Source organism: Perissodus microlepis, chromosome 1 (assembly GCF_051167445.1).
Source record: "Perissodus microlepis isolate ML-2025 ecotype Zambia chromosome 1, ASM5116744v1, whole genome shotgun sequence".
Taxonomy (NCBI): Eukaryota; Metazoa; Chordata; class Actinopteri; order Cichliformes; family Cichlidae; genus Perissodus; species Perissodus microlepis.
This window is the reverse complement of record NC_140461.1, coordinates 13,741,196-13,767,077: the sequence shown is the minus strand read 5'-3', so window position 1 is coordinate 13,767,077 and position 25,882 is coordinate 13,741,196. Positions and strand designations below refer to the sequence as shown.

The window sequence follows — 25,882 nt, the reverse complement described above, 5'->3', positions numbered from 1 at the left end:
TATGTCCCTGTGACCAATTGCAGCACCATGTCGTGAAAACTGACGTTAATAATCAAAGTAACGTGATTCATTAAGATGTCAAACGTTGATATTGTTGGTGAATTAAAGAGTCTTGAAGCATCAAATAAATAGCAGTACCTATAATAGATATGCACCTACTTGCTTTTTGTGTTTTCGTTGGCACAGTCATTGGTCCACTAAATTCTTCCTAATACAGGAGAGACGATTTTTCGTGCTCAACTGAATCCATTTTCTCAACCGTTTTATCCTGTTTCATAATTTTCTTTCCCTTGAGGTCTGATTCTCTCAAAAGTGGGTAAAAACTTTGAGGCGAAAGGGGGTTAATTTAGGTAAAACCATTCAGTCTATTCCTTGTTCACTTTGCATGGCTGTACCATTGGAGTATTCTCTTTATCACCACGATTCTATTTTTTTAAGTGTAAATTTGGGTTGTTTGTTTTTTTCTTTGAAACTTCAGAGAGGATTCATTGGTTGTCGAAATTTTTACAAGGCTGACTAATTATTTAATCGCTAGCCAGGAGAAAGAGAGAACGAGGGGAAAAAATTCCCATCTAAACATTTTGAACCATTTTCTTTTTTTTCAGGGGAGCTCATTGTGTGACAAATAACTTTTGCAAAAAAAAATTCCCACAGCTTTACTGTTGTCCGCTCCTTATAATAATAATAATAATACAGTAACAGAGCAATGGTATCTTGTTGCTTTTGAAGAAAAAGATACATGAATTAGGGTTAAAAAAAAAAAAAAAGAAAAGAAAAAAAAGGCAAGCGCTCGCAGTCGGACTGTACCATTGTTGAGGAGGGAGGGGGAGGGGGGACCTTTCCATGCGGAGGATCAGAGGTGATGACACGCGCGATCCCCAGTCCCGCTGTAGGTCTCGCACCGGAGACATGGTGACACAACACCAGATCAGCTTGCAGGCTTTTCTTGAAGAGTAGTTGCTCGATTTTTCTCGCTGAATCGTAGAGGTAAGTGCGCTCAGTAGCCAGTTCATTTTTTGGTGTTATTTCTGTAGGCATGCCACATTATCTTTTTGGGTTTCTTGCTGATGAAAAACATTCTCTGCCAGCTCTGTTGTAGATGATGTTGTGATCACTGCGAACAGAGTGGGTATGAGCTGTGGCGCTGTGTCTTGACTGTTTGCTTGAAACCCCCGTGGTGTATGTGCCTTTAACCTTTTACGTTTGTATTTATTTAATAGTGAGGGACAGCTGTCTATGTAACATAGGATTTAGGTTGGCAGCTTAATCGTAGATCCATATCTTATTTGCTTTCGTATTCAAGGCTGCATCCTATAAAAGCTGGGGCAGTAAATTTTAGGATGTAGTTATTATTGCTAGTGCAGATAGTTTGTCCCCATCTCCTACTGTACCAATGTAATGAAAAAGTTTCTCATAAGGTCAGTTTGACTAATTAAATAAAGTTTAATTTGGGCTGCAGTTTGTCAGATGAACTAATAATGACGCCTACTTGTTGAGACATTTATACTCCTGTTATGTTACTTTGTTTATTATCTATGTAGATGTGTCAACAGACCATGTGTTGTCTTGAAAATTGCTTATTTTTTCTCTTCTATTAGGTCCTTAAACACAGTGGTTACAGCCTGTACATCAATATTTTTGTGTCATGAAAATTTATTTCATGTTAGGTGTAATGTGTAGCTAAACTCAATTTTGATACAGAGTAAATAACACAAATAATATTTGGGTAATGGGACCCTTTTTAGTCACTTTGTAAGCCATCCTGCAGCTAAACTGTTTTACATCGTAAGGTGCAGGTTCATACTGATTTTACATGCATGTAGACAACACAAGTTTCCCTGGAGTCATGCATGATAGAGAGAACAGAAGAAACAAAAACTGCTCAAGGACGCTGAGTGAGATAGCGAAGCAGCAGGCGTAGCAGACACTGAAAATTCAGGGAGTTGGAGCTTTGTAGTCCCTTCCAGCTATTTATTTTTGTGCACAAACTCCAACAGATGTATTGTGTACTGTATGTTGTCAGATGCAATGTTGTGTTTTATTATAAAATTGATGTACATGTAGGCATGCTCAGAAAGAAACATCGGTGAAAAATCGCTGAGTTTCAGTGATTGGATATCTTTGTGTTGGCAAAGGCGAGTGGTTGGCTGAGTGGCTTCCCAGTGCAATGTGTGGATGGCTGCTTGAATGGCTGGCTGAAGAGTTGCCTGACCAGTTGGCCAGTTGGCTCCCTTACCATCGATTCAGTGTCAGCTGAGCAAAGTGTGAATGAAAGCATTTACTGTGGGTCAGTGCTCAGTTATGGACCTATCAAAAGGTCCGCTTGTGTGTTTTTGTGTGTGTATTATTGACTTCCCCTTACATATGTGGCAGGCTTTGGCTCAGTGCTCACAGAGCATCTGCAAAGCTGGAGGCTTTTTTTTTCTTTTCCATTTCTGCTGTTTGGTGCCAAAAGACATGCTGTACTGACCAGCTGACCGTGCTCGACATTCCTTTGCTTTATCGTCTTATCTCTCTCACACAGTCACATGCACAATTAGCTGAATATATGTATATGACCAACAGTGTTAACAGGATCATTAACAGGAACTGTTATGTAATGGTATCGTATGTGTTTGGCTATGTCTTACTTCTAGGAACACATTTTTTTAAATCCATGAGGTAAATAATTAAATATAAAGCTGAGGACATGTTTCAAGGTTAGGTTCCAGTTAGGCAATTAAAAGTTGAATTTAGAGTTAGTCTTCAGAAAGGTAATGTAAATTAATATAATGTCCTCTGAAGTCAAAGATTTATGGCTGTATATTTGCGGTGTGTGGAGACTGCAACCCTTCATGTCTGACTGAACATAAAGAAAGAAAAGCTACTGCATGTGTTTGTGTGTGGCTGGTATGTGTGCCTGGCCAACGGAGAAAGAGCCTGGGGTTCTTATCTGACCTCCCCGGGATGACCTTTCACCCCTCAAGACAAGCCTTTTGTGTCAGCTGAGCTAGAGCCTATGAGAGAGCATGCGCGAGTGCCTACATGTGCGTGTGTGTGTGTGACTGTGCATGTTTGTGCACATGTGTATAAGAAGTATAAGCCACATCAAAGCCTTAGCTAAACATTGTTATCTAAACTCCCCTTTGACCTCACGGTCATGAGACGTCTCTCAATCAAATTCATCCATGCCCTCAAAAGTCAGCATGTGCATGAAAGTTTGCATATATTAGCAAGTAGGGACTCACGAGATGTGTGTTGTGTGTTGTTGTTGTTTTTTCATTAAAAAAGAAAATAAACAAATAGAGCTCATCTTCTTCATTTGTTATTTAAAGGCAGCTACATCCATTTATTTAAAAGTGTTGAAGTTCTCAATATAAATGTAGCGGTGGCAAAGTGCAGTGTGTGGATTGCGTGGTGCTCAGAGCTTTGGGAGGATCCTAACTGCAGGTTTGTATGTGTGAGGTGCTGTGTTTGAAGCCAGCAGTGGGAACAGGGTCCAAGAGGTCATAAACCACCACAATAGTGCCTCTCTCCCCAGGGTGAAACAGAGGCAGAAAGAGAAGAAGGGAAGGGTGGTGGGGGGTGGTGGTGACTTGAAAGGATCTCCCACTTCCATGCCAAGGAGAGAGGAAGGTGGGGGAGATGGGAGGAGAAAAGATCAACAAAGCTTCCTTAAAAGTTTTAGTTTAGAGATAATTTCTGTCATCTCAGCTGCATGTCTTCCTTCAAGTGTAAGTGATCTCTGTTTTGCTTGGAACATGTAGTAAAAAGAATTAATTTAGGACCTATAACAGTAAGAGTACAGAAGTAATATAATAGAATGTAACTGAATCAAGAGCACTAGACTATTTGTCCTTTACCTAGGTATTTTACACTCATACTCGAGTACATTTCAGAAACAGCTTCAAAGATGAGGTTTCCTCATCCCATTAAGAAATGTTTTTATTCCTTTTTACATAAAAACTACGTTAAACCCCCTTTTGCATTAACTGTAAACTGCATTGTCACAAAATCGTGACAACAAAATGTTTCTGAGCTAATAAAAAGGGGACTGTTTAGAGATATTTGGTTCTCTTTTTACAAACATACAATGATCTTCTAGCATGTGATGCATTGCTATACTGAAAACTATGCAGCTTGATCAAAAGTGGCTGAAGCAAAAGCATCTACAACAGTAAAATGCATTAATGCTGCAGTAATGTTCCTGCTAATTCTTAGCAAGATTTTGCATTGTGTTGGCACTTTTACTTAAGTAAAGAATCTGCATCATGTCTTGCTCCTTAGTTGTGCAGCTAGAGATTAAAGATGAGGGCATTTTTATTGAACAATACAAGTCCCAGAAGAAGATTACTGTCAGTGCTTTGTATGCTTTGAGCCTTTTTAAATCGGAGTGTCCCATAACAATATGTGAAGAAAATCTCTCTTTGAAGTGATAGCACAAGGAACCACTTTTTATTAACAAGTAGCTACAAAACCACACCACACAGCTCAAGGGAAAGCCAATTCTGTTTCCTTAGACTGACAGCATTTGCCTATTTGAAGTTTAGGATTTTGGTTAAGATTCAGTAAAAGGTGGAGTACACCTCTCTGCTTTAATCTGCTTTCCCTTCCATTTCCCTCCCCACAGTCTCTTTCCGTGGTTGTAAAAAGATCAGACTGCACTTTGGTAGAAAGTGTGATTACTTCCTCTCAGTCCCGACTGTGTTATGACAGGGCTTTTTGTCTTCTGCTCTCTACAAGACAGTGCAAGGCATTAAAAGCCAGCTCTGCTTCTTTACATATGAAAGTGTGGAAGCAGAAGGTTGACTGGTAAGGTATGTCTATGGGAAATGTGAGAGAGAGGACGTGTGTGTCTCTTTCCAACAAGTGTTTCAAGATGAGAAAATAAAGCTGAAATCAAGAGAAGACTTGTCCCAGTAACAGATAGATAGATAGATGTTTAGGGAAAAGTTTAACCAGGTTTAACTTTTGTGAAGATATTAAACTCTTTAAAGGTCAGTTAAGTAAATGAATACAGCAGTTTTTATTATAAATGGTAGTTCATGTCAGTTTAAGTTAAAGACGATTTGTTTAAGCTGAAATTACAGAAAACTGAGACAGAAAACTAACATCTGTTACTCATTAATCCATATACCACGATATTTAAAACTGGATGTCATATTTTGGCTTTTAAAGATTTTGTACATAAGCCTCATGGTTTAGAGCAGCGGTCCCCAACCTTTTTTGCGTCACGGACCGGTTTATGCCCGACAATATTTTCATGGACCGGCCTTTAAGGTGTCGCGGATAAATACAACAAAATAAAACTAGTACTGGTACCGAAAAAAAGAAAATTTATTCATAACACACGTGAAAACACCCAGGAAAACCGAGTAAACGATAAAAACGATAACAAAATAACGCTGAAAACCGATAAAAACCCTGAAAACTATACATTTCACACCTGAGCCTCAACTCTCGCGGCCCGGTACCAAACGACTCACGGACCGGTACCGGTCCGAGGCCCGGGGGTTGGGGACCGCTGGTTTAGAGAACCATAGTGTAAGGTACTTACTCAGCTTTAAGGCTGTAATCTGACATGCAAGCCTTTAAAAAGAAATGAATCTACCCTTCGGGTTTCTGACTATTTGCTGGCTCGTGTACCCAGGTTTGCCAGTCAGTAATGTGCAACTTGTGTGGGTCTGTGCTTGTAGCAGCTAGTATATGAGCACTCAGAGGTTTGGAGGAGGGGGATTAAGTTGGTGTTTACTGTTCAGCCTTGTTTTTTTCATGTTGTTTTTTTCTCCCCCTGTGTTGAATCAGTTTGTTCTCTCTGCAGCACATTTGGTTCTGACAGAAGTCTTTTATGAAAATACTCAGTGTTTTATTACATTTTGTATTATTATGTAATTGACTTTTAAAAAAAAAAAGAAAAACAGTCTCATCTGTTTTAGAGTAGAGAAGCGAAACGAAGCAGGGAGAGAGCAGAGAGAGAGAGAGATGCACTAGAGCAGAAAGGAGAAAAACAGAGGGAGGGAGTAGCGTCTAGGTCAGGGTGCCCTGACACTGTCAGTGCAGCTGATTTTATATCATGCTGTCTGGACAGATTCCATTCACCAGTAACCACTGTTTAGACGTGTGTGTGCGTGTGTGTGTGTGTGTGTTTCTCCCTGTGTTTCTTTGTGACTAGATGTGTTTCTGATTATTTTTAGTGTGTGTGTGTGTGTGTGTGTGTTACTCAACAGTGTTAAAGAATACATTTAATCATGATATCATAGGGCTTCAAAATCAATTCTACCTTAAAAGGAGGCCTTTTAACTATTTATGATAAATAAGACTTGAATGTCACCTTTGTAGTGACACCTTTGTAGTGTGTGCTTGAAACATGCACCTGGACCAAAGATAAAAAAATATAACATAGCTATTTTTTTTAAGAAGTCTTGAAATCCTCTTCCTCTGAAATCATCTTCCATAGAAACCACAAACATCACAGAACTTCTATGTGGTCTTTTTCCCATCTTGCAGTTTCTTTTTCTAAAGTAACTAAAAAAAAATACCATTAGCATGGACAAATTGTCCTGTGCTGTTCATCACAAGATAAGGTCACTTTGTTTTTACAGGACACCAATGGGGAACTCTTATGCAGGCCAGCTGCGGACCACACGTTTTGAGGAGGTCCTCCATAACTCCATTGAGGCATCACTAAGGTCGAACACCATAATACCCCGACCTGTCTTCTCACAGTTATACCTTGAGACAGAGCAGCCACTGGCACGTGACGGTGGGTTTTATGGATGGTCATGAGAAATGATATTTTGAACAACACAAGGGTTTGATGACTTTCTGATGTTCAGCTGAATCTCAGTTTCTTTAGTTTTTATTTTCCTGTCACGTTTTTTATGCTGAAAATGTAAAGATTTTGGTTGTGCTTCAAACATGCTAAACAGATGAAGATGGCTCAGAGTCTAATAGTCCTCCGATACCCTACCAGATGAAGCCCCCACCTGAGGGATGCTGCACCACTGACGGTTTGTATACATACACATAAACACCATATAAAACCAAAAAACATACACTCTCAGGAATACATGTGCAAGATAGTGACTATAAATAGGATTCGGAGCTGGAACAGTGACAAGGAGATGTACCTTTTAGGCGTTACCTCCTCTGTGAATGTGTTGTACATGATGGGTGAAGTAATGGAGAAAAAAATCAGGATTTGTACCTACTCTTGAGTTGAGCTGTCTTCTGTGTCTCATTTTGTATTCACTCTTTAATAAAAATAAATACGATAAAAATGTACTACTCATTTATTAATTTTCTTGACCACTTATCCAATTAAGGGATTGTGTGGGGGCAGAATCTGTTCCAGCTGTCATCGGATGAAGCGCAGGTTACACCCTGGACTGTCAATCACGAGGCACACTGCCCTTTCATTTACTGAAAATCACTTTTCTGTCCTGATTTTCCACTCCACAGGCTTTTGTCAAGCGGGCAAGGACCTTCGCTTGTCCTCCCTTGCTTCTGATCCCTTGGATGTACCCCCTGGGTTCATGTTGGTTGGAGTAAAGTCTCCTTCTCTTCCTGAGAACCTGCTGGTCTGCGCTGTGGACCGCCGCTTCCTGCCAGACGAACGGGGTCGTTACGCACTGTTGGGTGAGGGAGAAGACTGAAACAAGAAATTGGTGCTGTTAACAAAAAATCAGCTGAAAGAGGAAAATAAAGAGTGCATTTGTGCCATTCAGTCTGTGTGAATGTAGGGATACGCAAAAAATACTTTTTATTTTATATACTTTTTATTGTAATAATTTTTTTTTATTTTGGTACCCCCAACAGGTTTCTCGGGAAACTGTATGGGCTGTGGAGAGAAAGGTTTCCGCTATTTCACAGAGTTCTCCAATCACATTAACCTGAAGCTCAACACCCAGCCCAAGAAACAGAAGCACTTGAAGTACTATCTGTACCGAAACAGCCAGGGCTTGCTCGTCAGAGGAGCTCCCATCTCTTGGAGGGGAAATGGTAAGAGGTGCACACATGTTAATGTAGTCAGACAGTTAAGTTGACTTCCTGATTGTAGCACAAACACTGATTTATTCAATTGTAGTGACTAAACACTGTAGGTCACAGATGTGCATGAACGTTGTCTTTTTTCAAGAAACATTTGTCTTTGATCAGATTTAGATTCAGCAATTACTGTTGTCCATCTTCTGCATAACTCTAACATCTGCATTAAATAGGATTCACATAAAGAAAAACATAAAGCACAGGGCAGAACCTAGATCTGCCTTGAAATATAGTTTACCATTTTCCAGCAGTTTATAGATGAGCCCTATCCCCTCTTAAACATAACAAGTGCTCAGAATAAAAAGTGGACTGTTAAAAGCATCATGATGCAGTAAAGATAAAAGGTGCTCTCTGCTGTTTTAATTTGTGGTCTTTTGTATTTATTTTTAAACAGGTAGTAGTCCATTGAATAAAATAAATTGCTCTTGATATGTGGTTTTTTTTTTTTTACTACTCCGCTCAAATTAAAGACAGGGAATGAAAAACATTGCCACTAAATGATGGTTTCATTGACAGATTAATTAACTTTATGAGAAGGTCTCAAGGTCTGATTTTATTTTGAAAATCCTTCTCTGTATATTTCAGTTAGCATTGTTAGGACAAAAAAAACAAAACACCCAATGCTTGTTTTAGTGTAAACAATGACCAAACTCTCACAGTTAATGCTGTAGCTTAGTCATGTACATATACAGCATTGTGGGGGGGTTTTATTCATTGAACATCCACAAGCAAATCATATTCAAAATAATTATCCATTGTGTCGAATCTCTGGCTCATGTATTCCCAACCAAGTGAATAAGTAGTAAAGCCATAAGGGCAAGTGAGAGGTCATACTGGAGAGCGTAGACTGCAGACAGAGGCATAATAGTTTACTGATGAACTTTTATGAAGTGAAAGTCCTTGTGTTTTTTCATGATTTGTTAATCCTGAAGTTTAGGAGTAAAATGTGAGACTTATTTTAAAAACAAAAATCAGAGCTCGGGGTATGTATTGCTGCAATATTACCAGTCAAGAAATCTCTTAATGCTCGTTTTCAAAGCACGAAGGAGTGTTGATATTAAGAAGTGTGGAATATATATGTTGTTCTCATGGATTAAGCTCTTTTCCTATTTGCTTATTGTTTAATAATAAACCAACCTAGGTTAAACCCAGTGACGGAAGTTCATGTGTTTGGCTGGTTAAGTAAGTTATCATCATCGTTCCCCACAAACGTCTCCAGGACCGTTGCGTTTTTACTCGATACTGTTTTTAATCTCTTCTGCTACATGGTTTTCTGATGCGCTTGTAACTCTCACTGACTGCTTATTAGTATGCCTTCCTCCCTGAGCCCAGTTTTAAGAAGGATGCCATTATTATTATGCCGTCTGGATAACTTTGCTGAACTTTCAGACCATGACTGGAACACTTTGTCTTCCCATGAACCTCGCACACCTGCACACTGATGCATACACACATTTAAAGCTAGCCGTTACAGCAGCTTGTTGCTGCGTTTCTGTCTCAGTGGTGATATTTTTTTATATATCAGATGGCAGGATGAGACAGTTGGGACCCACCCTCTCAGAAGGCCAATCGACACCAGATGAACAGCCGCCAAATCAAGCATTGAGCCAGCCATCAGGTAACAAACAATACAGAGATAAGCTCCAGGAAAGACAAGTTGATTCTTGGGTTCCTTTTTGGTTTTTTGTCATCATTTTTTGTTTGTATTAAAAAAGATTTAATTTAATCATTTTCAGGGTGCAAGTCTTATTTAAACACAAGGCTGCTCAGGGTTATTGGCACGTCAAAAATTTGTAAACAGACAATCTGTATTTTGCTTAAATGAGCTAAAGTGAAGAGTGAATGCAATTATTACAGAAATAGTTTCAATGAAACGTTTCATTCATTACTATTGATTATTTTGATTCAACTTTGTTGTTTGTCTCTGCTAATGGCAGCTTCACACACGGAGACACAAACAGCTGACGTCTCCCACACTCTGATAAATGACAATCAGGCTGTTCCCTCCAACACTCAGCCACCTTTAAATCAGTCAGGGCCTGGAAGACCCTCAGCTACAGGTACACTGTGCACTCTGGTGACTTCTGCAGTTTATTCCATGTTGGTTTAAAGGCTTACAGATGGTATTTTGTTTAAAGGGGTTTTGGTTATGCTACAAATCTAATATCTCATAAAGTAGTTGCATACACAGCTTATGTAATGTGTTGCAGAATTTTTTTAATTTGCTGTTTTAACCTAATCTCTTGGCTTCTGTGTGCATGTAAACACAGTGAGTGTTGTGCCTATTGTCATTGACCCCCTCCCAAGGGTTTCCTCTCACCTCTCAAAGCAGAGCTCCTGCCTCCATTAGTTGAAACACTGTGTGTGAGTGTGTGTGTGTGTGTTATAACACCCCTGCTATACAGACGCCAGCCAGCTGCATTGTCTGCAGAGGGATGTCTTTTGTTTTCCCTGCTTTCATTTGCCAGCACTTCAGGCACTAAACTTCTACATCCCCTTTTTCTTCTGTCTGTCTTTCTGTCTTTCTCCCTCCCTCTGCTTCAGTCTGTCACCTCTATAAACCAAGGTTGTAAAATACCCTGTCTCATCTTCTTTTTCCTGCTTTCCCTCTTATTGAAAAGCTTCCTTCCTGTCAGTGTTGTTTTTTCATGGTCCTTTTAACAAGTGGGCCTTTTATGTGTCCCCCATATTACAGTATATATATAATATAATATAACAGAAACTGTAGAGGAAAAGACAGGTTGATGCATGACTAAGATGCAATTCTTTTTTCTTTTCTTTTTTTTTTTGTTGGATTAACAAAAATCACAGATGTTCTGTTGGTTTGTTTCACGTGGCACTGACCAAGATTACTCGATGTTTTACAACCTGAGTTGTAGAAAAAAAAAATCTAATTTAACAAATTTACTGTCAAAACATGTAGGAGAAGTAGAGTTTGTGCATCTGGAAAAAATGAGAAAGTGGTGCAATTTAAAGATTTAAATCTAATTATATTCCAGTTGAGTGTGTCAAGCTCAATAAGCTTTTTCTTTTTATTCATCTTTCAGGGGTACATGTAAATACTGGGCCTCCCAAAAAGAGGCACAAGGGCTGGTCACCTGAATCGTCTACCAGCAGTCTGCCAGAGAGCACAGCGAAAACGCCACCATCTTCATTGGCCTCATCAACATTATCAGTGTCCTCTGTCGCCACCAACGGCTCCAGAGCAGGTACAATCAGGAAAAAAAGACTATATTTTACTTTTACTATGACTCTATAAATGTATCAACAAGACAGTTGTGTGTTGTATGATCTTCTTGTGTGTTTTTCTGTCTAAATATTTGTATTTTCCTTCTGTATGCAGAGACTACAGCCCAACAGGGTTCATCACAGTGGATCTCAACACCGCTTTCTCCCCCAGAGGTGCCAGTAATAGTTCCGGATCAGCTGCTGCAAACCTGCAGACTGCAACCTGTCATTTTCAAAGGTTAGAAATTCGAGTGAGAGCTACTCTACCTTACTAAGGCTGGAATTGTGCTCACACTTGGTCAACTGTGGATGCCATGAATGTGTGGTAGTTCCTATATTATTTATTTTAGTCTGCCTGGATAAAATGATCTGCTGGTGTCCTTGTAGTGTAGGTACTGCAGTGTCACAATAAACTGGAGGACATGCAGATGTCTGCAAGGAGCTTACCTCTGATGATGTAATCAATGTCACTCAGACCCAAGCAGGTCCTTGTGGACTCATGGATTAGGAATGTGTTGCACTTGAGTAAGAGAACATGCTGTTAGGTTTCACAAGATTATTTGGATTTGTGACAGTCCACATCCAGCTTGTATTTCATCATAATTTTCCATTCAGCTGAACTCAGCTTTTCTTACGGGTGAGTTTTTTAGTCAAAGGCTAGTTTAGCTTGCCCCTCCTCGTGGATCAGAGCCCAGCCAACACCTGATGGTGTTGGTCAGCCTCCCCTCCACCCTTTTAGCCCCTTTTTGTTTTCTGTAAACTTAACTTTGTGTTTTCACTAAATTTTCCTAACCTATCTGCCCTTCACCACGCCAGCCAACATCTTACCACCTGTTGTGTTTTTTAAATATTTGGTTCCTTCCGTCACAGTATTTCCATCCAAGTCTTCCAGTCTGCCAAAAAGTAAGACTGAGGTTGTGAGTTATGTAGGACGAATCAACAGCTGGAGCCTCCTTGTGGGTGCTGGAGCAGTAAATTAGTTGAAATAACAGGCGGTGATGCAGGACAACACCAGTATTGACATGCCCGAGGTAGAGGTGAGAGAGTCTGCTATGTAAATAGATAAATTGGTCCAGTTTAGTCTGTGTGAGGCCAAAGAGTACGAGGTGCCTGCCTAAACCAGCTTACAGACTTCATTGTGTTAACTAAAGAAAAATACAAATACATAGGTCACCTATGTCTCTTTTTTCCTTTTTTCTTGCATTCAGTTTTTGCCTTTTCTGCACCAACAACTTTATTCATTTGCATTTGTCTGTTAATGTATTACTTCAGAAAATGCTCACTATTTTACATACTTACAAGCCTTTAAGACATAAAGACCCATATGACCTTTATTTTACTAATTATAAATTATTACAAAACTGAGGTTATTGTACTCGACCCTAAAAATCTTTCTTCATGCATTCATTATTTCTGTGCAGGGCTATTGTAATTCATGATTATCAGGTTGCTCTAAAAACACCCTGAAACGTCTTCAGTTGATCCAGATACCCTCTCTACTTTTAAGATGAGTCTTTTTGATAAAACTTATAGTTCGGGCTGGATCAAGTGACCCTGAACCATCCCTTAGTTATGCTGCAATAAGCTTTGGGTGCTGGGGGACTTCCCAGCACTTCAATTATCACAAACCCTCTTTGTGTTTATACACCACTACTGTATTAAACCATTCAGAGATTATACTTCGGCACTCTCTTTTGTCCTGTCTCTGTCTGAGCTCTTCTCTGGACAGCTGCCCCTCCCTGAGACTTTTTCTGCTGGAGATTACTTCCTGTTAAAAAGGAGTTTTTCCTTCCTACTGTGATTGCTCATAGGGGGATCTGTTCTTGAAGTTTCTTTCTAATATTGTTGGGTTTTTCACTACAATATCAAGCAACCTGAGACAACTGTTGTGAATTGTATCTAAATAAAACTGAATTACATTTTTTTCCATCCTATTTCCAGCTGAGTTTCATTCTCCCTCATTCCCCGTTATGTCTATATTTTTCTTTATTTTATCTGTGCACTGTTTTTTATGTATGCAGGTCATGGCCCTCTTCCTCAGCTGACTGGCAATGTAAGTGATGTACTTGTCAGTTCTCTACTTCAGAGCTGTTATCTGAGCTCACAAACACTACCCAGAGTCTACCAGCACTATGGGCCATCACCCATTCAACCACTGTCCACTGAGATGCAGATACTGCTCACTGTCTATTACCTTGTTCAGCTTGGTAAGTATACAATCTTTATTTCAGAAACACACTGTTGTAGTAAATAGTTCATCAAAACTGTGGCTTTTTTACTTGCTAAACTGTTTTAAATGAATAAATGTTAAGTTTTGTTTCTCATCTCTATTTCCAAGGGTCTGACCAGGTGCCTCTGGTTGAGGACTTGGAACAAATATTCATGAGATCCTGGAGGGAGTCCCACCTCAGTGAGATCAGACAGTACCAGCAACCTCAAACAACTGGAACCCCAGGGAGGCACTATGGCATAGAGGTCAGACGCTGCAAGAAATAAAAATAAATAAATAATTTTATTCTTCTATATTTGAATTTAGGAGACTTTAAGGTACATATCTACAGGGCTTTTTAAACACTTCATAACACCACAGCTTTCTTTTCAGCTGTTTAGTACAGTGAAGCAAATATTAATAACCTTTTCATGCAAAATATTTGAGAAAAAAGATTACAGAAAACATAATGACAATAAATTAACAAAGTTTTCGCCTTACTCTGTCTCCAGATCCCCCCTGTATTGCCTGGGCTCCCCCAGTATCTGTCTTTGCCCTCACAAAGCCCACAACCCTTGACCCCCAGCCAGCTTCCCTGGCTTGCCCAGCTGGCTGCATCATCTTATGGTGAGGGCGTGGTAGTGTTGGGGAAGGATGTAGGATCTTTGACTCAAGGCCTCCATCTAACTTTCAGCAGGTTAATGGAAGGACGGCTTGAAAACACCAACTATGTGGTCATCATTGTCACTGCTCCAGGACAGGAAACGCAGTCCTGTGTGGTAGTTACAGGTGAGATCTGTATTTTTAGTATATGCCTTTATACTGTATGTGAAAAATGTGGTCTTTATCGTCTTTGTGTATTGTATTGTATTGTATTGTATTGTATTGTATTGTATTGTATTGTAGGTAAGCACCAGTGTCGTGCCTTGGCAGAGAGTATGTTCTCTCCCAGTCAGGGTCTGAAAGAAATTGCCCATCAGCTCTCCACTGGTGTTGCACAAGAACTCATCCACTACTGCAATTCCCTCGGACAAGGTGTGTCTCTCTATCTGTGACCTGTTGCTCTGTTTTAGTGATTGTTTCCTAACTTGTTGTGCGGCTTTATGTTTTGCAGATGGTGATATAGATTCCCTTCTGGACAATGCCATTCTGGACAACAATGAGCCATCTCCTTTATCTAGCTGCCAAGAATCAGCTGAGGAGAGGAGTAATAAAAGTCCCATAGTCACACACAGTCCAAAGGACTCACATGCACACCTTTCAAAAGACAGCCCAAAAGACACAGCTTCAGGTCCCAAAGACACCTGTTCAGGTAAAGCACACATGACTTAGTGGATACAGTAAGTGGATACATCAGAGTCAAGTGACATGGCCTAAAATTTGTTTTTGTATTTGTGTAGAATACTCTGTTGATTGGCGAGAGGTGCGTCCCATCCAGCTGGCAGTGGCTAGAAAGCTGTTGTCCCATGTTTGTGCTATAGCTGACTCCAGCACACAGAACCTGGACCTTGGCTCCTTTGACAGGGTCAGCTTCCTCATCCTTGTCCCGCCCTCCGAGGTTACATTTCAGCAGACTATTCTCCACCTCTGGAGCTCTGGTTAGTCACATAAGTCTTTTGCCAGCAATCGTGTTCATGGTTCTTCTTTTATTTAAAAAAAAAAAAGCAATCAAAAGAATCTGAATTAACGTGTTTATTCCTATACATATGGTGTTTTGATGTTGCTCTGTATTTGTCAGGTGTTCTGCAGGAGCTTGGCAGTTTAGACCAGGCATGTGTTTCTCACAGAGAGGCTGAACGTTATGTGGTCAAGATGGACCACAGCGCTCAGGCACGTATTGACAGCCTGATCCGGGAAGCATACAGTAACTCGTACACACTTTACATCCTGGTCCACGACCATGCCCACTGGGATATTAGCAGGTTTGTGTGCAAAGTGAAAAGAAAAATGTAATGATTATTGTTTTCAGTTGTCATTGTTTTAACAGTATCAGAACTGGTACAACAAGAGCAAATCGAGTGTGTTTACTCAGTCTCTTTGGATCTCTTCCCTTTTGTCCCTCTTTAACACTCTCAGTGCAACCTACAGCAGCTCAGATAGTGGTTTGGGTCTTGTGGACCAACTGTTAAACTCCCGACAAGTCAGAGATGCTACAAACATCCTGATTCTACACGTCACTTCGTTTCCCTTTGCTCTTCAGACACAATGCACCCGCATCAGTCCCTACAACGAGATCCACTGGCCGTCTGCATTTAGTAATGTAAGATTTAATTTTCTATGTGATTGGTACTCTCTTTTAGTCTAGCAATGCCTATATGTTCACACAAGTGGCTAAATCTGTTGGCTGTGTGTATACAGGATGTGGACCTGTATCATGAGAGGACACGGTACTTTGGTGTGTCAGAGCTTTTGGAGTCGACTCATTCAGGAAGCAGCCTGCCTCTGATGCGTTATGATTCCTCATTTGAAAGCATGGCAGCTACCTTGGAAGAAAGGTTGTGCACTCACATGTGTTAAATCAACATAAACACTGTATGATTAAAAAAAGAGTTTAAAATGATATCAAGAATACAGCAAGAAGGCTTTATGATATTTCTGTCTCTGATTTCCAGGTTTCCAAAGCTGCACAGTGCTGTGATCCGGACCACAGTTTTGATCCAGCACTACTGTGTTGCTCTGATGGCTGTGTCAGGAAGGTTCAACCGTTCCCACAATCTCCAAAAACACACTTCAGTGGAGACCATGGAAATTGTACAGTCACTGGTCAATGCTGCACAGCAGTGTCCAGCCCATCATGGTCACATGGTACTTGTGCGAATCCCCTCTTTGGCTCTGGCAGCGTGGGCCCACCAACGGCTGTCCAGAGTGAGGAAGCAGCTGGGTTTGGAGGAGAATTTCGAAATCATACTGGGGAATCCCAAGCAAGCTCTGAGTATTGGACAGTCCTTTACAGATCAGATCAAGGTGGGGTAGTAATTCTTCAGAAATATGTTATATGTGATTTCACCTGCAGAGAACTACAAAAAATTCTCAGATACTTTGAAAGCTGCATGTAGTCTGATTTGTCCTTCTGTTTCATGTAGAAATGGTTGAAGATCCGAGATGCTGACTGGGTTCCTCGTACCTACTTGGAGCTGGAAGCCCTTCCTTGCATCCTGATCCTTTCAGGGACTGAGCCATTAGGAGAGTCACTTCCCAGGTTTGCTTACTTGAATTTTATTCATCCCTCCCTGATTTTTCACATGACAGTTATTTACCTTTGTTCTAGTATTAGTGTTAGTGTTTCTTTCTGTTTTGGCCTTAACAGATTAAAAAGGTATAACCCCACATTTTCTTGCATCACAGCCAAAAAAGCTGTCATAGTTGTCATTTTGAGCTTAAACAGAGAGGTCATTCTTTCAACAGATCGCTAAAGTACTGTGACCTTCGAGTGATAAGCTGCTCATACCTGCAGCGTACCACGCTTGAACAAGAGTTGGGACTGGCTGCTTATCTAGTGAAGAAAGAGTCACGACCACCACAAAACCTTGGATCAGGAAGTGACCTGCTCGAAAGCGATGCTGAAAAACTCAGTAGTACTGACAATGAAGAGGAGGAAGGACAAGATAATGGTAAGATTTTACTAAATCTATATTTCATATCTAAAGAGATAGATAAACTCATTTTGTTTGAGAAAATGAGCAAACGTGCTATATATTTTCTTCTGCCTGGTATTTTCAGGGGAGCCCAGTCAGCCACTCCAGGCATGCCCAGATAGTGGAGCTCTGGATCTTAACCCTGCTCAAAGCACCACCTCTCCAAATGTTGAGAAAGTGGCCTTGGATGCCCCACAGTCTTCCTCACAGTCACAGACTCAACTTCAGCCACAGTGCTCCTCTCAGTCTTTTCCATGTCCCCAAACTGCACCAGAGTCCCAAACGCAACCTTATGCTCCATGTTATTCGCAGTCTCAGCAGATCTCCCAGCTGCAGTCCCAGACTCAAATTCAGCTGTTATCTCAAACAAATTCTCAACCTTACTTTCAAATACCCCCTCAACAACCGTTACTTTCCCAGATGCAAATACGCTCTAAATCAACATCATCAGGCTCGTCCTCTCCGCGAGCCTCCTCGCCTGATCCGAGCTGCTCCTGGGCACGAGGAGCGAGTCGGCCACCTTCTGTGCTCCTGCCTCGTGCCCTCTACAACGTCATCACTGCAAGTGACAGCAGCGGGCTTCCACGATGTACTTCATTCCTGCCACACATGTCTGTTGCATGGGCAAGCAGTTTCAGGTAGGGGACATATACAACAATTTATAACACATATGTGCGTATATTTCCATGTTTTTCATATGAGCATTAAGCATATAGAACAGTGATACTGAAAGTGGAAAAGAGTCTAAAAAAGATTCCACAGTAATATTTTGTGGGTCAAAATTAGTGACCGATCTTGTATTTTGTGTGCAGGCCTTTACTGAGTAAAATGATGACATGTACAGAGCAGTCACTTTATTATCGTCAGTGGACGGTCCCTCGCTCGTACCACATGGACAGCAGCAATCGCACAGAAGGCCGAAGTGACAACTTCCACCCTCGCAGGTTGCTGCTCAGTGGCCCCCCACAGGTGATTTCTGTTTTTATTCGTTTTATTCAAACTCGAGCATATGTTGTACTTTATATTTACATTATTTTACTTTTGTTGTTTTCCGACATCAGGTGGGTAAGACAGGAGCATACCTGCACTTCCTGGGCATTCTGTCGCGCATGCTGATCAGACTGATGGAGGTGGATATCTATGATGAAGAAGACATCAACTGCAGTCAGTGCATTTGCTGTAGCATTCACCAGTTTTTAGATTCTTATGTTACTGTTTTTGCCGCTGCTTGGATCATAAAATCATATCTGTCAGTATTTATTAAGTAATCAGTACAGATTGTACATAAATCTGTTTTCAATGTATTCATTTGTAAATGTTTTTTATCTTCAGATTCGCAGACACAGGGAGTGCAGTACCATCCAGCCAGTGCTCCCTGGCCCAACCCAGAGATTGTGAGGACGATGCCTTTCGACTACACCATCCACGACTCCAAATATGATGACATCAGCACCATATACTGCCCTGGATATAAACCGAACTCTGAAGGTAAGTAAAGCTGGAAAAAACTTGATCTATTTATCAATATATTAACACAAAGCCAAACCTATATGTGCATAGTATGAATATTACCTGTAGCTGTGCTACCTGTTACTTTTGTATTTTGTTTTTTGGTCCTTATCTGCCTTTGGTTGTTTGTTCTCCAGGAAATCCTGTGCGACAGGAAGATGTGTACCTACGTCGGCGGACAGCTAGGATAAAGTTGTCTAAGTATGCAGCCTACAACACATATCATCACTGCGAACAGTGTCATCAATACCTGGGCTTCAACTCTAGATACCAGGTCAGGACAGGACATGCAAGCAGACAGAGTTAAAAAAATCTCACTCAAACTATCTTTGACATGTGAACATGACAGTTGTCTCTAATCATAATTTAGATGTGCGAGTCAACACTGCATGCTTTCACGTTTACTCATCTACTGCTTGGGGAAGAGATCCAGCTCTACTTCATCATCCCAAAGTCTAAAGAGCACTACTTCAGCTTCAGCCAACCCGGAGGCCAACTGGAGAGCATGCGGCTGCCGCTCACTTCTGACTGGGTGTGTTCTTGATCATTTAACTTGATCATTGAAAATAAATGTTCCCCTTTCTGTTCACCTCACATCAAGAAAAAGGCGGCAATTATAATAGAGACGTAGAATTGAGTAGGTTTTGTGTGTCAAGATTTAAAAGGAATTCTTTGCCTTGTCTGTTTCCATGAACATTTTCATCTGCTGTTTTTATTGACTATTTCTGTGAACAGACAAGCGATTTGTGGGGTTTGCCACAGTGCAACACCCAGGTGGTTCCACTAGGTGGTGCAATTAGCTTAGCAATTGCTAAAAATGTCCCAACAGCCCAGCAGTTCTTATTTGTTTTCACAAAATTATGCAAACAAAAGGTTCTAGTTTGAGAAAGTATTGTTTGAAATTACAAGATTTTTTTTCTTGCATCAGTCAGAAATGCTCTGATCTGTGACTATTACCTGGACTTTAAATAGAGTTTAAATTCAACATAATCTATATATTTTTTTAATAAAATCCTGGGGTATCCTGAGGACGCTGTTAGTATAGCCTGCATGCATTGTTTTCATTTATTTTTCCACATAGTAATACAGAATTTTATTAATAAAATTCACATTAAAAATAACAATTTTCTTTTTATTAGCATTATTTTTATTTAATTTATTTTCCCCCTTCTTTCCCAGAGCCCGGACTGCATCAAGAGTCCAATCTTCACCCCAACCACCGGCCGTCACGAGCACGGTCTATTTAACCTGTACCACACCATGGATGGAGCCTCTCATCTACATATCCTGGTGGTCAAAGAATATGAGATGGCCGTCTACAAAAAGTACTGGCCCAACCACATCATGCTGGTGCTGCCCACTGTCTTCAATGGTGCTGGAATAGGTATTTTACGCTATGTTAGTAATAAGTAAACTGTTATCCATAGTCTTCCATAGTCTGGAGGGTCGACAGTTAGTTTACCCCCAATAAATGGGAGGATTTTATCCTGGATGATGAAGCCCATGCTGTTTAAAATCTATGATGCAGATCAATCAACTGTGGGGACTTCTTATGGAATAAGGCAGTAGTCAAAAGTATCTTCTTCATCACCATTTTGGTGGACTTATTCTTATATAGCTGTTTTCTACTCAGCTTGAGCACTTAAAGCACTTTATGCGACTTGCCTCATTCACCCATTGACACAGCTTCACACGAGCCCTTTTTTCTAGGCCTAAGTGCTCTTAATCTAGCATTCATACGGATGCATGGCGAGCAACTTGGGGTTGCTATCTTACCCAAGAATACCTTAGCATGCAGACTGGAGCAGCCAGGGATTGAACCACCAACCCTCCAAGTATTAGATGACCTGCTCTTAGCTACAGTCAACCCAAGTTTTAAAGTTTTTTAACCAACTCGCAGGTGCTGCTCACTTCCTGATTAAAGAGCTTTCCTATCACAACTTGGAGCTGGAACGCAGCCGACGTTTGGAGGGAGGGGGTCCAGCAGGTGATGTCTGGCCTTTCATCATCCTGGCTGATGACTCCTGTGTTATGTGGAACACAGTAGACCTAGAAGCACGCAAGTACATAGTGACAGATTATTTACAACATAATTCATTGTACGAGTTAAAGGACTTGTTGTTTGTTGTTTTATTTTCTGGTTTGATTTAACACAACCAGTGTTTGATTTCTGTTTTCCTTAGTGGCCCACTAGAGCACGCTGTGTCACTGAAACAGGTGCTACAGCACATGGAGGCCTGTCCAGACCTATCCCACTATGGTCTATGTGGCATCAGGAAGTGGAGCAGCCGTGCGCTCACAGGTCAGTGGTGACCATAGCAGTAGAGATGCACCGACTGCAATATTTTTTTTTTTCAGATTTCTTTCCTATGACCAGCCGATACTGATTTTTGGCAATTTCTTTTTTTTTCTAATAACTGATATTATATACATGCAAAAATCAATTTTTCTTCATTGAAAAATATTCTTTTCATAATAAATTATTAAACTTTATAATATCTGAAAATAAAGTAAAAAGAGATATTGAAGAGGTAAAAAGGTCAATGGGTGCACCCAACTTTACTTGATGTATTTTACCTCACCAAAAGCAGGTGTAGCAGATTGTATATAAGAAAACAAATCACAGTTGCTTCCATTATTTTCCAGCATTTTTCTAACTTAATCCGGCAAACAAACTTACTGATCAGAGATTATTTTTTTCACATAAAAAAGCAACTATTTAAAATAAATTGTTTGTGCCTTTAAATAATATTTATGGTAACTGTTTTTCCCTTTGTATTAAACCAGGTAATGTACTGCGGGAACCCTTCTCTCGAGGTCATCTTCATGACTTCTTCCTCCTAAATGTTGACCGGAGTCAGAATGTCCAGTATGACCAGAACCGCTTCACCTGTCATGACGTCGATTTCACTCTGAGGCTGCACAGTGCCGGGCTGCTTGTCTGCAGGTTCAACAACTTCAGTGTCATGAAGAAGCAGATCGCCATTGGAGGATACAGAACATTTATTATCAAGACAAAGGTATCTTCCACAGTCAGCAAAATCAGAACATAAACTAGCAGTCATAAACTGGGCAACAGATAGTGATTGATATTTTTTTCCTTGTCATTCTGCAATTACATAAAAAAAAAACTTATTCATTTCACAAGCTATTGTTAATAAGCAAAAAATGTTGTCTCCAGATGACAGATGTTCCCACCTCTGTGAGCCCCTCACAGTACATCTGTGCCCCAGACAGTAAGCACCTTTTCTTGGCTACACCAGCTCAGCTCCTTTTGGAAAAATATCTCCAGCACAACAGCCATAAACTGTTTCCACTCAGCACCAAGAACTACACGCACCCTGTACTGTCTGTGGACTGCTACCTTAACCTGGGACCTGAGGTATACAGACACACACACTCCACATCTACACATACATGTAGACATGGTTTTAAAAAGAAATTACACAAATAAGAAATTCTAATATCATATCATAATATCTAATATTATATTTCAACATACACTTCATACAGACTCTAATCTTCTTGCTTCCTGTAGGTGACTGTGTGTTTTGTGAGTTCCAGACCTCATTCTGTGAACATCAGTACAGCAGGGTTGCTGTTCAGCGGCCTCCTCCTTTGTTTTGCAGACTCCTTTGTGACTCCCGGGTTCCTCAAGAAGTTCACCTTCCTTAAAGGTGCAGCAGCAGACCAAATATAGACAATAAGCATGTGTCTGTTACAGGTGACTCATTTAAGAAGAAGTCAAAGCAGTGTGCAGTGTAGAATTTGGAGCAGATTGATATCATTCTGAAAATCAGACGAGCAATCTTCTTCACTTCTACTTAAGTAAACAAATACCAGTAAAGCTAGAACAGTTATAATTTACATTAAGTCCCACAAAATAAGAGCAAATTAGTCAGTAGTTATCACTTTATATTGATCACAGAAAAAAAGGGAATCAAGATCAGGCAAGTACTTCAAAAAGGTGAAGCCATGCTCTCGTTGTTGTATCTGATAATTATTTCTTCGTGTCACTGTTGTTAAAGAGTGTCGCTCTCCCTCCTCTCTGCTTGCTTTAGGTGCAACTCTGTGTGTCATCAGCGCAGATCGTAGCTCGCTGAGGGAGACGGTGGGCAGGTTGGAGCTGGAAGAAGAGTGGAGGTTTAGGCTCAGTGATGAGTTCCAGACTGCCAATGCCAAAGAGGACCGGCCGCTCTTCTTCCTGACTGGAAAACACATATAACTGAAGCAGATGTGCACTTTTGGCTTGTCGTAGACAGGACTGAAATTACTAATTGTCAAACAGAACAAAAACAGGAAAGGGATTTTTTTTTTTGTTCTGTTTTTTTTTTTTAAGCTTTATGTTCTGCTCCATGAAAAGGTTAATGTTTGTGTTTTGGAAATACATTTATGTTCTCAGCGAGATATACTGATTGTCTGAGATGTCTGGGGAATGTACGTGCACAGGAAAGAGGCATTTTTATCCTTGAAACAAAGTTGCTAGGCTCCGTAACTCACAGTGCTACTTTTGATTTTTGTAATATCTGTTTGCAGATTCAGTTGTTTAGAATTACTCAGTATTTAGATTTCTTTGCAGGTGCAGGCAACACGGAGAGCTTTAAGGAACGTGGAGGCAATCGTTTGTGTGACATGGTATCTGGCTTCTGTCGATATTTTTGTAGGGTTATTTTTGTAGATGCTTGTTTTGCTTGTATGTTCTTACACATAAAATATTTTCAATTATATTTCATCAGATTGTTATCATGTAAAAAATAAATTTGTTTCAGTGTGTGCAAGAATAAGAATCCTGAGCTGTTTATATCGGATGCAGGGCATTTTTTGTGCTCCAGAAGACTATGTGATTATTTTGTTTGTACATGTATAAGAAATATTAATTGACTGTATTTTGTATGTACAATTTTGTATGCTTTTAACTGTATAAATGTACAGACATTTTAAATAACTTGTGTTTGTTTAAATGTAAAACCTGAGACATCATAAAGGCTCACTCTATACAAAAAGCAAAATTTAATAGCTACATTATATGTCTATCTCTGGTCCAGTGCATACTTTAAGTACAAAGATTTTATAGCCTATCTAGGTAACATTTCAGTCCTATATAATTTTGCTGTCATGTGGTGTCAGATCAGCACCTGAAGCAGCAGGATAGTACAGCAGCAGTGGATGCTCTCAGATTTCCTCCCAAGTACTCCATTCCCAGAAAACGCTTGTTGATAAATTTAGTCCAAAACACTTGCTGCCCAAGCATTAGCAGCTCAGTCAAAACAACAGTACACATTACAGTCTAAGGACTCATCCAGATACACTAAGAACTGCTTTTTCACTGTCATGAAGATAGTTTTTTCATACCAGAAGACAAAGTTTTCATAAAATATAGCTTTAAATAAATCAGTAACTACTACACAGCTTTTTGACATATCAACCATCTAAAAGGACTGAACTGCTTCTTTGTTGATTTTTTTTTTTTTTGTCTGTTACATGTAAGGAATATTTCCTGATTTCCTGCCAGATTTCTGGAGACTCCTTGAAGAACATTTCATTAAGAAGCAGCCATTTATGACATGGAAGAGGAAGACTTCACCAGCTACAGTGAGGATGAAAGCCCCAATGGCAGCTGGTCCTGGGTAACAAAACTAAATATATACTGCACGGATGCATGAGGCAGGCAGAATAACATAAGTTCAGGCTTGTACTATAAACTTAATTGACATTAAATCAATAAAATAAAAAGGAACCCAAAACACTACAACCAGTGAGGAAATAGGTCTGGAGTGTCCACATATGGGACAGAAATTGCTAATATAATCAAATGTAAAGACAGAAAGATTTCAGAGGGACTAAAGAAGAAAATTGCTAAAAGAGGAGCACTGTGTGCAGATGGAGGAAGTGTAGGATGTGTATACTTTACACAGCATTTTCTGCATGTCTGCTGGTTTTGTAGATAGAGTTGATGAACTCTTATCTGTGTGTGCAGTCAAATCACGTGTTGGATTAACAGCTGATATCTCCACACATTACCTCAAGCCCACATGTGTTATAAAGGTATATAACACATCAGTCAGTGATGCTGTTCCACAGCAGTGCTTTGACCCCACATTTTTCTTTTGCACCTTTAACATCTTCCTGAACTTAATCTATAGTTAGTTGTTATTGGTATTGATTGTTATTGATTACCCAGAAACTCTCTACGGTGGTTTGCAAGGGAAGGGCAAGATTAATTCAAATATAGACGCAGTTTGGAATATAGAATTTCAAAAGCAGTCAGTGTTTCATGCTCATGCTGCTCCAACATGCTGTACGTTAGTGCTGTTTATACAGGATTGGCAGCAGTGGCTTTAACCATTCACGTCTGGCCTTGGAATCCACTCTAATCAGATTTCTCTAAAGCCCTGTAGCATGCACTGCAGTACTGCAGTGGGGACAGACTCAGCATGTCTGTGGTGTGTGGCCCAGGCAGCTTTACCATTGGCTCAAGCAGGCCAACCCCCCAAACACCACCCCCATCTCCGTGGTGATGAAAAGATTGCATTGTGGCCCAAAGGGGGAGTGCCTGTGAGAGATCAGGCAACCCCTGCCTCAGGAAATGACCCACCTTCCTCCAGTCGTTTGCAAGCACTCTCACGTGTCTGATATGTAGTAACACTGCAAGGCAATCACTGGAGCAATTGAAAGCTTATCGGCCAGCAACCACCCACCCCCACACGCACACACATGCACTGTAAACACACTGAGAAGAAACACTTAGCATGTACATACATGCACAGTCACATATAGTTTGAGGCTGAACAAGGCAAATATTAACCTGCAGACATATGCACGAAAACCACATGGCCACAGTCTAATTAATGAAATTCCTGAGATTACACTAAAACCTGCCTCAGCTTTCACTTTTATTCCCTTCACACATAAAAATGCAAATGTGTATCTTTCACACAAGATATTATGGTACTTATTTTTATTGCAAATCATTATTATTATACATTTAACTTTGTTGAGCACCTGACCCGCTGATGACCTCACACACTGCAGTAAATAAACCATCACATCTCTACACTTATTTCCTTCTGTCATATATTCACACACAGCAGTAACAAATATTAGCATTCTCCAGATTCGCTGTTGTCTGCTCCGTATTCTTCCAGTCTCTTTCTCTCCTCTCCCTCTCCCACTCTAGTTGGCTATGTTTTCCTGCATGTTGAATGCTCCAGTTCTTAGAAAACCCAACACGTGTTTCCTTTCTCCCCCCTGCCTGGCGCAATGTATGTGTGTGTGA

The 25,882-nt window shown here is 40.3% G+C and overlaps 1 protein-coding gene across 1 annotated transcript; it reads left to right on the top strand.

The window, feature by feature from the left end:
• Positions 1-872: 872 nt before the first annotated feature.
• Positions 873-23,784, top strand: greb1 (growth regulating estrogen receptor binding 1). The gene is made up of 34 exons (XM_084930932.1): positions 873-987; positions 6,582-6,742; positions 6,909-6,989; positions 7,441-7,617; positions 7,798-7,980; positions 9,551-9,643; positions 9,963-10,085; positions 11,073-11,234; positions 11,369-11,491; positions 13,275-13,460; positions 13,592-13,728; positions 13,975-14,251; positions 14,369-14,497; positions 14,577-14,774; positions 14,863-15,060; positions 15,201-15,384; positions 15,539-15,722; positions 15,821-15,957; positions 16,075-16,426; positions 16,546-16,661; positions 16,868-17,073; positions 17,183-17,735; positions 17,910-18,066; positions 18,159-18,261; positions 18,430-18,585; positions 18,744-18,880; positions 18,977-19,138; positions 19,786-19,990; positions 20,507-20,669; positions 20,790-20,908; positions 21,394-21,626; positions 21,788-21,988; positions 22,145-22,283; positions 22,668-23,784. Exons 2-34 carry the CDS (start codon positions 6,589-6,591, stop codon positions 22,829-22,831), a joined length of 5,892 nt encoding a protein of 1,963 aa, XP_084787058.1. The 5' UTR covers positions 873-987; positions 6,582-6,588; the 3' UTR covers positions 22,832-23,784.
• Positions 23,785-25,882: the final 2,098 nt, after the last annotated feature.